Source organism: Tupaia chinensis, unplaced genomic scaffold, assembly GCF_000334495.1.
Source record: "Tupaia chinensis unplaced genomic scaffold, TupChi_1.0 Scaffold143481_1, whole genome shotgun sequence".
Classification (NCBI taxonomy): domain Eukaryota; kingdom Metazoa; phylum Chordata; class Mammalia; order Scandentia; family Tupaiidae; genus Tupaia; species Tupaia belangeri.
In genome coordinates this window covers 778,233-791,921 of record NW_006203325.1, presented here as the reverse complement: position 1 = coordinate 791,921, position 13,689 = coordinate 778,233, and the positions used below count along the sequence as shown (strand labels likewise).

Here is a 13,689-nt window from a genome sequence, read left to right as displayed (position 1 = left end):
TCTAAAAATAATTTTTAATAATTTAATAATTTTTAAAAATAATTTAATAATTTTGTTTTTACATAGTGATTTTTGTATATAGTTTCTTGAAGACAATTTTCCAAGGGTATACCTAACACTTTGAAAAGTTAATATTTTAACAGGTACAGAAACAATATCAAAGACGTTTCAAAAGAAACGTAAAACAATGTAGAGTTGTGGTTCTATTATAATTAAAATGGAGAATTGTTTATTTATTTTGTTCATTTATTTTTGCTTTTTTTCAGGCCAGTCTATCCATATGGGGATGGGGAAGCCTTGGCATTGTTCTTTTCCTAATAACCTTTGGACCGTTTGTAATATTTTATTTGGCATTTTATATCCTCTGCTTTGTGGGTGGGTAAGTATACTCAATGATAGTTTTACAATTCATGTGTCTTGTATTGTTCAAAATAGAAACAAATGACGGTGAGAAATTAAAGTACGATTTACTTGTGAAGGCTATTTTTTGTAAGTTGTTTTTTACCAACATTTAAAAAATGTAAAATTAAGATGCCTGTAAAAATAAAACAGTGTGGATTATTATTTATATCAGAAATGTGTGTAGCCATTTTTGAACATAAAATTTTAATTTTTCAAGATTCAAATATTTTATGTGATAATATGAGAAGTCTTAAAGTTTTAAAAATTCCTTTTGGTATTATTGTCCCTTTAAAGTTGAAATTTTTGGGGACCAGCAGGTGGTATGGTGGTTAAGGCACTGGACACTCCCACATGGCTGACCATGGTTTGAGTCCCGGACCTGGTGGCTTGCTTTCTCACTTTCTCTCTCTCTGGTCACTAAATTAAAACAAATGAATGAATTAAATAAATAAATATTAAAAAAAATAAAGTTGAAATTTTCTTATTCATTGTAAAATTAGATAAATGAATTAAACTAAGATGACAAATTATGTTTTACATCATAGTAGAGATCATTTATAAGACTTCAGATAATAATGTTAATTATATCTCTTAATAAATATTGCATTTTGGCCAAGAAAATTCAAATAAACACCTGATTTCGCAGTTTTCTCTTTATGATTATTTGGTTTCCAATGTTTATGTTTTCCCTTAAGTTGATAAACCTTTATAAGAAAGGTTTCAGTTATAATTTATTATAGCTTTGAATGTAGAGCATTTGGTACTAGACATGAATTACTAGAAAATGTATGAACAAGTGAGATGTTTGTCATTTAGAAACTCAAGGTGGTTTAGCTGAAAAGAGTATTTTGTTGTTAATATGTTTGTGTGTATATGTGTTGTACATTTATGTAATTAGCTGTGGAATGAAAACCTATGAGTTTGGTTGTTTTTTCTAATTTTTGAGACCCTAGACATTTGGAGGAGTTGTTTGACCCTACATTTCTAAGACTTAGCTGAATTGAGCAGTGTATATAAACCAGTGGCTTGAGAGACTTTATAAGATTCCAGAGGGATGAGTTCTGAATTAACCTCCACCTATCACCTTTGCATGGCACAGGTTTAAAAGTCATGTGCATAGTCATTTTATAGGGAACACACCAACTGATTGTTGAACAAGTGAGAATTAGTTAACTCAAACAACTGTATCAAAGACTTCTCATAAAACTGTATTTTATGTTACATCTTGTCTTTTCATAATAATTGTGTGTACTGAAACAAACTTATTTCAGCCTTAGGAGTCAGATATGTGGAGTTCAAAATATCTTTATTTATTTATTTTTAATAACTGGGGGCCCTGAGCTTACGTGTATGAACAGAGAACTAACCTCTCAATTGGACATGGTCATGTTGCAATCCTTTTTTCCTTCATCTCTCCATCTGGTCAGGATTTGGGGCATGTGTGCATGCACACATAATATGGCATGTTTTTCAAGCCGGCAGTACCTGGATTTGAACCACAGTCAACCATGTGGTATCTGGCTCCCTTAATGACTGTTACAAGCCCACAAATTAGTAAAAAAGATGATTGAAGACCTTATATATAAGCAGCCAAATGGATCTCCTAATTGTATTCCTCAGTCACAAATGAAGGCCACAGCATGACTGCTTAGCTGCATGGTTCCATCGCTCTCCCATGGGGTTGAGGCTACTATTATTGACCAGAAAGGAGATTGTCTGAGATGCGTCTTTGAAAGGGAGAGAGTTCTTTTTTATTTCAGTAATTGAATAAGTCTTTATCAAGAGTGAAAGAAAAGGATATCAGAATATTTCACAATACCTGGAATGGGAGGAAATTGGAGCTTTACATATGGAATATAATATTTAGAAGGTAGGATGGAGAGTCATTTCTGTTAAAATAAACTGCTTCCTATAAAGTTGGGAAGGAGAGAAGGCTGATCAGTACATTCATTCTAAAATCATGGAAATCTTTGTTGGTTCGTTTTTAAATCAGATTTTTCTAGGAGTAATTTTACAAAATCTTTTGTATACTTGTAAGAGTTTTATAAAATCTTTTAGATAAGATGGGATATTGGAAGGTGTGGGAGGGCTACTTTAAGAAAACTCTTTAAATAGTGTTAAGAATTATGTGGTGGGATCCGAAATGCCAAGTTCATGCCATATCATAAATTGGTCTGACAGCGTGTTCCAGATTCTTGATCCTAGTGAAACTCACTGCCATGATGATCAGTGACTTCCAACTCACAGGCTTCCCAAAATCAGAGTTTGGGGAAGGGGGGGGCGTTATTTAGACATTTCCAACTTAGACAATTATGATTAATGAGTACTATAATTTCCTGGATCAAATATGTCTTATTTTAGTTCTAATTATGAAGAATGTCCCTTTAATATAACAGTATAGTTTAGTGCTTTATGAAGAACAAAAATAGGTTTATAAAGTATCCATTTTAAGTAAAATGATTACATTGATATAGTTAAATGTCATTTCTTAGTTTTAGTGTTTACTTGTGTGTCTAAGGATGTGTTTTTGTTCTTTTTCTAGTGCAGGTTTAAAAGGAATTAATACATTTTCCTGTAGATCTTCCCTTTTTGCTAATAAAACTTGAGTTCTGCAGTTTTCCCATGTGAAATGTTGATAGTGTGTATGCTTTGCATATAGTCAAAGCTAATCCCTATTTTCTAATATAAAGCAAACTTTGGGGAAGAAAAACACTCATTTTTTTCTGTATTTTTTGGGGGAGTTGTTTTTTCCTATTATTGTGGGATACTGTCTATACCATGTTATGGTTATTTCCTTTATTTGTTGACTTATGAATCATTTGTAGCTTAAACTTCATAGTTGCAACTATTAGGTCCTTTTAAAATCAGACTTTTCGCTAGGTACTGTTGGCAAAGGTAATGTTTCATCAGTCTATTTTATGATATTGCTTTAGAAATATAATTTTCTTTTTTTTTTTTTTTCTCTATAGGGCGCGTGCGCTCACCAGACAGACAGAGAGAGACATAGAGACAGAAAGCGAGAAATCACCCCCCAGGGGGGATGGTCACACCACAATCCCTTCTCCTCCATTCTCCTCTCGGGATCTTGGGCATGCACGCACACGCGCCCGGCGTGAGTTTTAAGCCACCGGTCCGGGACGCAAACCGCGGTCGACTATGTGGGAGTCCAGCGACATAGCTATTATGCTAACTGCTGGTTCCCAGAAATATAATTTTCTTTAAAGAGGTATTTACTATAGGGCATGTGCTCACCAGAGATACAAAGACAACGAGAGAAAGTGAGAAATCACCCCTCCCGCCCCCCACTGGGGAGATGGCCAATGCCATAATCCCTTCTCCTCCATTTTCCTCTCAGGATTTTGGGCACTTAGGCATACATGCCTGGTGTGAGTTTCAAGCTGTCCGTTCTGGGACTGGAACCACAGTCGACCATGTGGGAGTCCAGCACCTTAACCACTATGCCACCTGCTGGACCCAACCAGTTTTTTTAAAAAAAGCAAAGGCTAAATTAATGATATGAATTGATTTGACTTTCTGTAGTTGAGACTGATCATGTTTAATTTTCACTGTTTCCACCTTTGAATCATTGTAAGATTACTCTTAAGATTATTGTAAGATTAAATGATTTCTTTTGTGGATTTCCAGCATGTCTGTTTGCTGGTAAATTTTAAATATAGGAAATACTGATTAGATTTAGTCAGTATGTACAGTGAAGCAGTCCTAAACTAGTGTTTTTTTCTTTTTCTTTTTTAGTTTTTTTTGTCTTAGTGCGTATGCTCACCATAAAGGAAAGAGATTCAGAGAGAGGGAAAGTGAGGAGTCAGTCCCCCAGGGGGTGCAGCCATGCCATACTGCAGTCCTTTCTTCTCCCTTCTCGGGATTTTGGGCCTACATACACCTGCGCCTGGCATGATTTTCAAGTTTCTGGGTGGTCCAAGACTTGAATTGTGGCTGGCCATGTGGCAGTCCAGCACCTTAACTACTATCTGCTGGCCCCAGTAACACTATTGGGTCATTGGAAAAGTCATAATGTATTTTTCTCTATTTTCTATGCAAAAATGCCTCATAACTTTTCCAACAACCCATAGTATTTTTTTTAACCTTGATTCTATAATTGTTTAAAAAAATGGTAAACCTGGGACCAGCAGTTGGCATAATGGTCACATTGCTGGACTCCCACGTAGTCGACAAGGTTCGAGTCCCAGACCTGACGGCTTAAAAACTCATGCCGGGTGCGTGCACGTGCGTGCCCAAGATGCCAAGAGGAGAGCAGAGGAAAAGGGATTGCAGCATGGCCGTGCTCCTGCGGGGGAGGGGTGATTTCTCACTTTCTGTCTCTGTCCGTCTCTGGCGAGTGCATGCACTCTATAGCAAAAACCTCTCCTAAACAAAAAAGCTAATTCTGTTAGCGATACACTTATATTTCTTCTCTTAATTCTAGCCCTGTTTTTTGGAGAGATTTTTGCCATTGGTTATATGCGTTCACCAAAAAAAGAGAGAGACAGAAAGTGAGAAATCATCCCCCTGGGGAGATGACCACGTCGCAGTCCCTTCTCCATTCTCTTCTCTGGATTTTGGGTATACATGAACATATACTGAGCATGAGTTGGAAGCTGCCGGATCTGGACCTTGAACCGTGGTCGACTATGTGGGAGTTCAGCAATGTAACCATTATGCTATCTGCTGGTCCAAATTCTAGCTTTTTTAAAAACAAATTATAAATTGGATCTCTCTTTCTGTATATAGCCTTTATTTATTCTATATTAATAATGGCAGATCATATTTATACCTAGACATATACCTTAACAAATTAATAGAACTAAAGGATTGTATCATTAGTTGGAGATTTAGATCTCATTTCTGTATCTTTGATTATTAGTTAGCTACTAATTTAAATTTTTAGAAATTTATTTATTTTAACTTGACAGGGACAGAGTGAGAGAGAGAAAGAGAGAGGGAAAGTGAGACAGCAAGCTGCCAGGCCCGAGACTCGAATCATGGTCAGCTCTGTGGGAGTCCAGTGCCCTTTAACCACCACACCACCTGTCGGGCCCACTAGCTGCTAATTTAATGAGGGCTGGTTTTTCTAAAATTTGAAGATGTTGCCTAAGATTCTTATGAAATGTATTTGATTAAAACTTTGAAAAGCGTTTTTTTTTTTTTTTTTTTGTAGTTCACAAAGTGTCCACAGTTTTAAACTTCAGGGTATAACAAAATAGATCTTGCTTTGCCAAAGTCATGAGCTTTTTCTTTTTTTTTAAAAATAATTATTTATTTAATTTCATTTGTTATTATTTTTTAATTTGATCAGACAGAGACAGAGAGAGAGAGGAAAGGAAAGTGAGTAAGCCACCAAGTCTGCGACTCGAACCACAGTCAGCCATGTGGGAATCCAGCACCTTTATCCTCCATGCCACCCGCTGGCCTGAAGTCATGAGCTTTTTAGTGAATGCTTAGCTATCTATGAATCTGGAAAATATATATGCAGTAGATGTGTTAAGTTACCCTCAAATGTTGTTTTTGTGTCTATAATTAGCATTTTTTTTTTTTCTTAGGGGCTTAGTGGTTACTCTTCTGTTTGGAAAAACAAACTCAGAAAAGTACCTAGAGCAGTGTGAACACTCTTTTCTTCCTCCAACATCAACTGGGGTTCCTAAGGTACGTAATATAAAGGAATGAGAAATCTCTAAGTTCATTTCTTTGCAGTAGTGATAATGTGATCACCTTTATATGACTTGGCAGATTTTTGTCTAACTCAGTATAAATTTATGGGAGATTTTCTGATTACACGGAAGATCATACATTTAAGAATGTACTTTAAAAAGTACATTTAAAAAAAGTCATCTTAAGAGTTTTCTTAGTGTTAGATGTCAAGGGGGGGAGTGTAAATGTGAGGAAAAGATATAAATTGGTTAGTTCAGTTTGGGTGTTTTTCATATCTCTTAACAGAATTTCAAAGCATCATGTATGATTTGTAAGAATGTAAATGAAAATTTTATTTTGAATGACGTAAATTGCATAGGAACTAGAGGGAGAAAATGGGCATCTTTTCTTTAATTATTGTGAAAAGTAGAGTTTGTAATTAGGTTGTACAGTTTTCATAGTTTTAATAATTCAGGCCTAATTTTTATCATCTTGAGTAGTGTTGTTGCTTTTCTTTCTTTTTTTTTCTTCTTATTTTCTTTCCCCAGTATCATATTATATAAATAAAATTGGAATTGCATACTGTGGATAGACTTTAGATTTACAGTGCTTTCAATTCTGTGGGATCGGGGTGATTTTATCATGGTGAAGACAATTAGCCTGGAGCTGATACTGGTAACTTAACTCTACAGATTTAAACTTGTCTATTAAATGCTAAAATATAGGAGATAATGTACGTAATATACAATATTGTATTACCGAAATAAAAAACATTCACTCTATCTCACTGACTTTAATTTTGATAAACTAATTTTTTTTTTTTTTTTTTTTGCTATAGGGTGCATGTGCTCACAGGAGAGAGAGAGATAGAGAGAAAGAGAGAGAATTACCCTCTAGGAATGATGGCCATGCCTTAATCCTTCTCCTCTTGGAATTTTGGACACAAAAGCATATATATGCACCTGGTATATCTTTATAACTCATTTTTTTTGTAGCTAGTATAAAAGTAGTGATTTTAATTTGCTATTTAAAAAATAGGTCTTGAAAGTATGTTCTGTGAAAATAACCTTAGTGTTTTTATTTTTTGCCTTGAAACATTATTTTATATAACTATTCCTGTTTTTTTGGTGTGCGTATATATATTTTAAATTTATTTTGCCATGTGTGTGCGCTCACTGGAGAGAGAGAGAGAGACAGTGAGAGGGATAGGGATCTGGGGGATGGCCAAGCCACAATCCCTTCTCTATTTTCCTTCTGGGATTTTAGGCATGCACACCCAAGTGTGACTTTCAAGTCGCCAGGTTCAGGACTCAAACCACAGTTGACTGGGTGGCAGACAATGCTTTAACTACCTGGTATATATTTTTAATTTGAGTCTCCTATTACTTTTCATCTGTTCCCAGGTCACTGAAGGAGAAGTAGAGAAATACATTTTCTGCAGATGTCAAAAGTCATTTCTGATTGAAATCAATTAAATATATTAATTTGGTGTACTGTGTTGAATTACAAAGGGGGAAGGAGTAAAAGTGAGAGTGTCCAATAAAGACATTTATTAATTTGACTTACCTGAAACACTTTTATATTTTTAAACTTTTTTTGAAATATGTAACATTGTATCTGAACAGTTTTAGTTTTTTTACTAAGCATGTTTGCTGATTTAATTAAAATTTCGAGGGCAATGATGGATTCTATTTCTGGTTAGTTTTATTAACTTGAGAAATAGTCTTTGTATTTTATACCAGGGTCTCAAGAAATAAGGTTATTTTTTGTCTTGAGGATAATGAAGCGAGGTTATAATGAGTATTCAGTTTGAAGTAAATTAAAGAGATTTTAAATCAAGAAACTACTCAGTGAAATATTATAATTTCCTTTAAGTGTTTAGAAGAAATGAAACGGGAAGCCAGGACTATTAAGATTGACAGAAGATTGACGGGCGCCAATATAATTGATGAGCCTCTCCAGCAAGTGAGTTTTAGTATGTGGTATTTGTATTTCATATATTATGTCCTAGGTGTGCTTCTTTTGAAAATACTAAAAAATACTTTTTACTGTTTAAATAATATACTGGAATTTCATGATTAGGCTATCCCTGATTTCTGTATTCAAAGATGTAGCTTTATTTATTAACTCACTTATAATGGTTGGTTTACTTATCACCAAAGCCTTTTGGTTGAGTTGGCATTTAGAAAAGATGTTTTTACTGACATATGGTAAAATTTCTAATACTTTCATACATAATAAAGTGTTACTCTTTCTTATCAACAGGTAATGGTTTGGTAAATTATAGTTTTTTCCTACAACTTTTATTTTTAAATATGGAAATACCGGATTTGATCCAAATATAGTCAAAATTAGAATTTAGAATTAGAATTAGGTTAAAAAGCTATTTCCCCCATTTATTTTTCATTGATGTTTGTTTGATTATATGTATATATTAAAAATTTAACATTCATTTTACAAGTGAACCCAGTTTTTCTGATTTGTAAAAATTATTCAGCGAGTTGAATTGCTTGCTATTTATTGACAAATTCTGAATACAGTTGGCAGTATTGAAAATATTAGTAGAACTAGGTGAAGTTCTATAATAATTTTGTAATTAGAATGCAATGGATCTAATGATACAAACTTGGGCAGAAAACATTTTTTGAGAATTACAGCCTGTCAGCATTATTTTGTATCTCTTTAAAAATATATTTCCATTTTTTTGTTTAGAGGTTTTGCCATAGGACACGTGCACTTGCAAGGAAGAGAGAGAGAGAGAAAGTGAGAAATCACTCCCTGGGGGGATGGCCATGCAGTAATCCTTTCTCCTCCATTCTCCTCCTGGGATCTTGGGCAAGCATGCATACATGCCCAGCATTAGTTTAAAGCCACCGGGTCTGGGATTTGAACCACTGTTGCTATGTGGGAGTCCAGTGATGTAACCCCTGTGCTATCTGCTGGCCCCCTTATTTTGTATCTTATTCTATCAAATTAATTAGAACTCTTAATTATAGCATTGCAGTTTTTTTTTTTTTCTGAATACTCATCTTTATCTAAATTTGAATGGGGCTTAGATATGCATCATTTTGTTTTAAAGAATCACTTCTATTATTTTAACTGTATTTATTTATTTATTTTAATTGGACCAGAGAGAGAGAGAGAACGCGCGTGTGCAAGTTGCTAGGTCTGGGGATGGGTGTGGGAGGGGTGAGAGAAAGCTGCTAGATCCGGGATTTGAACCACATTTGGCCATGTGGGAGTCCAGCGCCCTTAACCACCATAACACCTGCTGGCTCTATAGATCAGTTTTAATTTTTAAAATGTTTGGATGGTGGATGAGTTGAAATACAAGTATAATTGTTAAAAAAAATTTTAAAACAGTTTATCTCATGTTGCTTTTGTAATTAAGACAGGTTTTTTGTTGTTGTTGTTGGAGAGGTTTTTTCTTTTTTTTTTTGCTATAGGGCATGTGTGCTCGCCAGAAAGAGACAGAAAGACAGAAAGCAAGAAATCACCCCCCAGGGGGAATGGCCACACCGCAATACCTTCTCCTCCATTCTCTTGGGATTTTGGGCATGCACGCACATGCACATGGTGTGAGTTTAAGCCACTGGGTCTGGGACTCAAACCGCAGTTGACTATATGGGAGTTCAGCAACATAGCCCTAACTGCTGATTCCAAGACAGGTATTTTTGACTATAATTTAATATATAAAGAGTAAACATAAATTGGCAGATAATTATCTCAGTTTTTAGTTTCCACTGTAACTTTATAAATGCTAAAAAGTTGTATTTCAATATTTTTGTTGCAGGTAATCCAGTTTTCCTTGAGGGATTATGTCCAGTATTGGTATTATACACTAAGTGATGATGAATCTTTTCTTCTTGAAATTAGACAGACTCTTCAAAATGCACTCATTCAGTTTGCTACTAGGTAAGGCCACAGCATTGTATTTGTGCAGAAGAATTTAGATATATTGTTTGTATCAGTGGAGAACATAACTTTTAAGTGAAGGGAAATTGTTTATCAAAAGGTAAGTAGAATAGTAGATGATTATTTTGTAATAATTCCCAGATTATACAATTGGATTTCTTGTAACTTTTAAATTACCCAGTCTTGAGGGTATTTTTTATTTTTAGAGAATCATTTTATTTAACTTTATGTATTTTAATTTGTCCAGAGAGGGAGAGAGAAAGTGAGCAAGCAAGCTGCCAGGTCCAGGATTTGAACCATGGTTGGCCATGTGGTAGTCCAGTACCCTTAACCACCATGCCATTTGCCAGTCCCGGTTTTGAGGTCTTTACAGAATGTGTATCTTGATTATACTCTGTCTGATTATACTTTTCCCTGAGAAATCTAAGACAGATGACTTTTCTCCCACTTGCTGATCATACTCCTTGTCACTCTTCCCCGGATACTCTGTTTCATTTGAGTGCTATGAAAATAAGATGTTTCAGTATAATTGCTTTTCCCACTGTAGATTCGTATCTGTTCTCTCTCTCTTTTTAATTTTGTTTATTCATTCTTTTTTTTTTTTTTTTAAATTTTACTAGAGAGAGAGAGAGAGAGAGAACCTGAGAAGGCAAGCCACCAGGTCCGAGATTTGAACCATGGTCGGCCATGTGGGAGTGTCCAACGCCTTAACCACTATGCCAACCTGCAGGTCCCCCATATCTGTTCTCTTAATTTTGACCCAGCCTAAAGGAAGTCATATTAAAAGGAAGAGTAGGGACCAAAGTGTATTTTGACAAGTTTAAGAAACTTCTCTTGTAGGAGATACTAAAGTAACTCACTTTACAGAAAGCTGTGTACTGCTTCCTTCATGGCAAAAGTATTTCAGCCTGTATTGTTCTACTTAAACTACTTGACATTTTTGGTTGGGATAGATTTTATATCTATTTAGAGTATGTTGACTTTCTTATTTTTTCATTTCTTCTTTCCTCCCTCCCCTCCTCCTTTCCTCCCTTCCTTTCTTCCTTACATTTTTCTTTCTTTGCCAGAGAGTATGCACACTGGCCAAAGAGAGAGAAAGAAAGTACCCTCAGTGAGGTGTGATCACACTGCAATCCCTTCTTTTCCACTTCCCCATTCTGTTGAGATTTGGGGTACACACATACACAGGCTGGCTTCTTTCTCAAGCCACCGAGGCTGGGATTTAAACTTGGCCAGCTCCTGATTTCTTCCTCTTTTTAAAACCTTTAAATAGAGACAGAGTCAAAAAGATAGTACCGCCAACAGAATATTGGTGCCATGACCCACCCTGCAGCTTTAGCAGCCTGAATCATGGGCACATATGTGTCTTGCATACTTTTTGAGGTCTCTGGACCCAAACAGCAACCTTCCCATGTGAGTCTACGTGGCAGAGGGTTACATTTTACTGCTGCACCCTCAGGCTGCCTCTTTTTTCCTTTGATTACAAGATTTTGCAACTCAGCATATACAAAGATTTCCCTGTTAGCCTATATTCTCAAGGTAGGAGGCTGCATGCCATGGCCATGAGTAAGTCCCCACTTAAGTCCTTATAATACAGTCTTGTGATTTTGAGAGTCTGAGAATCTTGGAGAATAGAGCTTTGCATTAGGGCTGTTATCAGTACTGTATTTTCTGCTTTGTGGGCATAGATTCTTCCAGCTCATGTTGCCCTGTGTCAGGGCTGTTCCTCTGTAACTCAGTTGATCTTAAAGCTTTAGATCGAGTGTGGGATGACTAGCGGATGAGATTTGTTTATCAACCTCAAATTTCTGAGGACCTGCATGCATAAGGTTTATGATTTCAGCACTAACCATGGTTATAAAATAGATTTGCACTTCTCTCATGATTAGCAGCAACATTTATAAAGTAACCAGTCAGAATTACAGATACAGACTTACTATGGGACACAGAAAATATAATTGGTATAATCAGAGAAGATCAGAAATTGGATTTTATCTCTTTTATTTCATATGCAACATTTTTGAGTGTTCAATATTCTTTCAGAGAACTCTTCTAAATAATTGTTCATTCATTTCTTTCTATAGTAATACTATCCTAGTATTTTTTTCTTTGAAAGGGTGAGAGTAAGAGTTTATTTTTCTTTGGTTTGACTGCTTAAGAGTGTATTAAAACATTTTAGATCTGGGAAAAATTTGAACTTGTAATTCAAGGACTTGAGTTTGTATTCTAGCTCTAGTACTTAACTGTGGGACTGTGAGCAAGTATTTTCAACATTTTTTCATATCTAAAATGTTTTTTTCTCATATAGAAAATGAATTTAAAAATACTTGTCCTGTTCTGCATTCCTCCTAGGGTTATTGCCAAGATCAAATCCATTTATTCATTCAGCTAATACTTTGGGTCTACTTTGTATCAGCTAGGTGCTAGGGATACAGCAGTGACTAAAAAAACTTTGTTTAGAGAAGCAAAATAGAAATAATATCTAACACAGTGTTTTTGAAAAGTGTAAAGGAATTTAAAATTTAGGTAATACTTTTAAAATCATTGTTCTGTTTTCTGCTGCTCACTGAATCATAGACAGGACAATAAATTATCAGCCTTATCCTTCAACTTAAGTTTTGTACAAGGCTTTTAACCAGAAGCTCATAAACCTGAAAATGAACCCAAAATTGTGTATTTTTTTTTCCTCCCTAAGGATTTCTATAGATTAGTTTTTATAAAAGACTGATGACCTGCTTCTGTGGTGCAGTCATAGTATACAGGACTGTAACTGGGAGGCACATGCTAACTATAGTTTGAGTCCCTGGCCTTGTTGGCTGGAAAATGTTCCAGGCATGTAGCGGGATCCTGGAGGACTGTAGATAGGGGATTGAGGTGTGACTGAGTGTTGTGGATGGTGCTTTTCTCTTCTTTCTCTCACTTGTTTTCCCGTGCACTTTATTATGAATTCAATAAAAAGGGTAGTATGAACACAGAACAGATTTAAAGCCACCGAATTCTAGTATTCATATTTATTCATCAACTATGAGAAACAATTAGACAATGTTAATATAAAATGAAGTGCTATATTTTGAGGGAAAATGGGATTAAATGGACATACTTAGTGTCTGAAGTCTTAGATTTCATCTTTAGGTTTATTACTTATTAAGCTCTATGTCCTTGAGTGGGTAAAACACATAGAGTCTTTTGAGTTTGGAGGTAATAGCCCTTACCGCCTTCTCAAGTTGTTATTAGGATTAAATGACATCATATGTGAGAGAGTTGCCTTGTAGCAATACTACTTTGTGTTAGCACTACTTTCTGTTACTTCATTAGTCCTTTGGGGGAAGAAACTTTCCTCTAGCTCCTGTTGAGTTCTTCTTTGTAGAACCTGGATATGAATTGGAGTGAAGCTTTAGGAGATGAGTTTTTGGTAACCCATGTATTTTAATTTCCCCTTCAAATAAGATAGTATGTCTAGGACAGAGAAGCCTGGGCTAGATGTCAGAAGATCTACCTATCTATCTATATATATTAAATTTTTTAAAATTAATTTTTAAATTTTTCTTTCTCTCTTTCTCTCTCTCTTTCTCTCTTTCTCTCCTTCTCTCTCTCTCTCTCTCTCTTTCTCTCTCTCTTTCTTTCTCTTTCTCTCTTTCTCTCTCTCTTTCTCTCTTTCTTTCTTTCTCTCTCTCTCTCTTTCTTTCTCTCTTTCTTTCTTTCTCTCTCTCTCTCTTTCTTTCTCTCTTT

General features: G+C 35.3%; 1 protein-coding gene across 4 annotated transcripts in view; it reads left to right on the top strand.

The window, feature by feature from the left end:
• The window catches only part of SNX13 (sorting nexin 13), a 187,510-nt gene that overhangs the window by 67,008 nt on the left and 106,813 nt on the right, over nt 1-13,689 (top strand). For 3 of the 4 annotated variants that reach the window (XM_006163893.3, XM_006163891.3, XM_014582270.2), the window contains 4 exons: nt 267-379; nt 5,958-6,060; nt 7,921-8,010; nt 9,839-9,960. In XM_006163893.3, coding sequence (XP_006163955.1) covers nt 267-379; nt 5,958-6,060; nt 7,921-8,010; nt 9,839-9,960 — 428 coding nt within the window. Of the gene's footprint in view, nt 1-266; nt 380-5,957; nt 6,061-7,920; nt 8,011-9,838; nt 9,961-13,689 lie in introns of those variants that run through there. The other variant, XM_027766434.1, reaches the window with a different exon arrangement.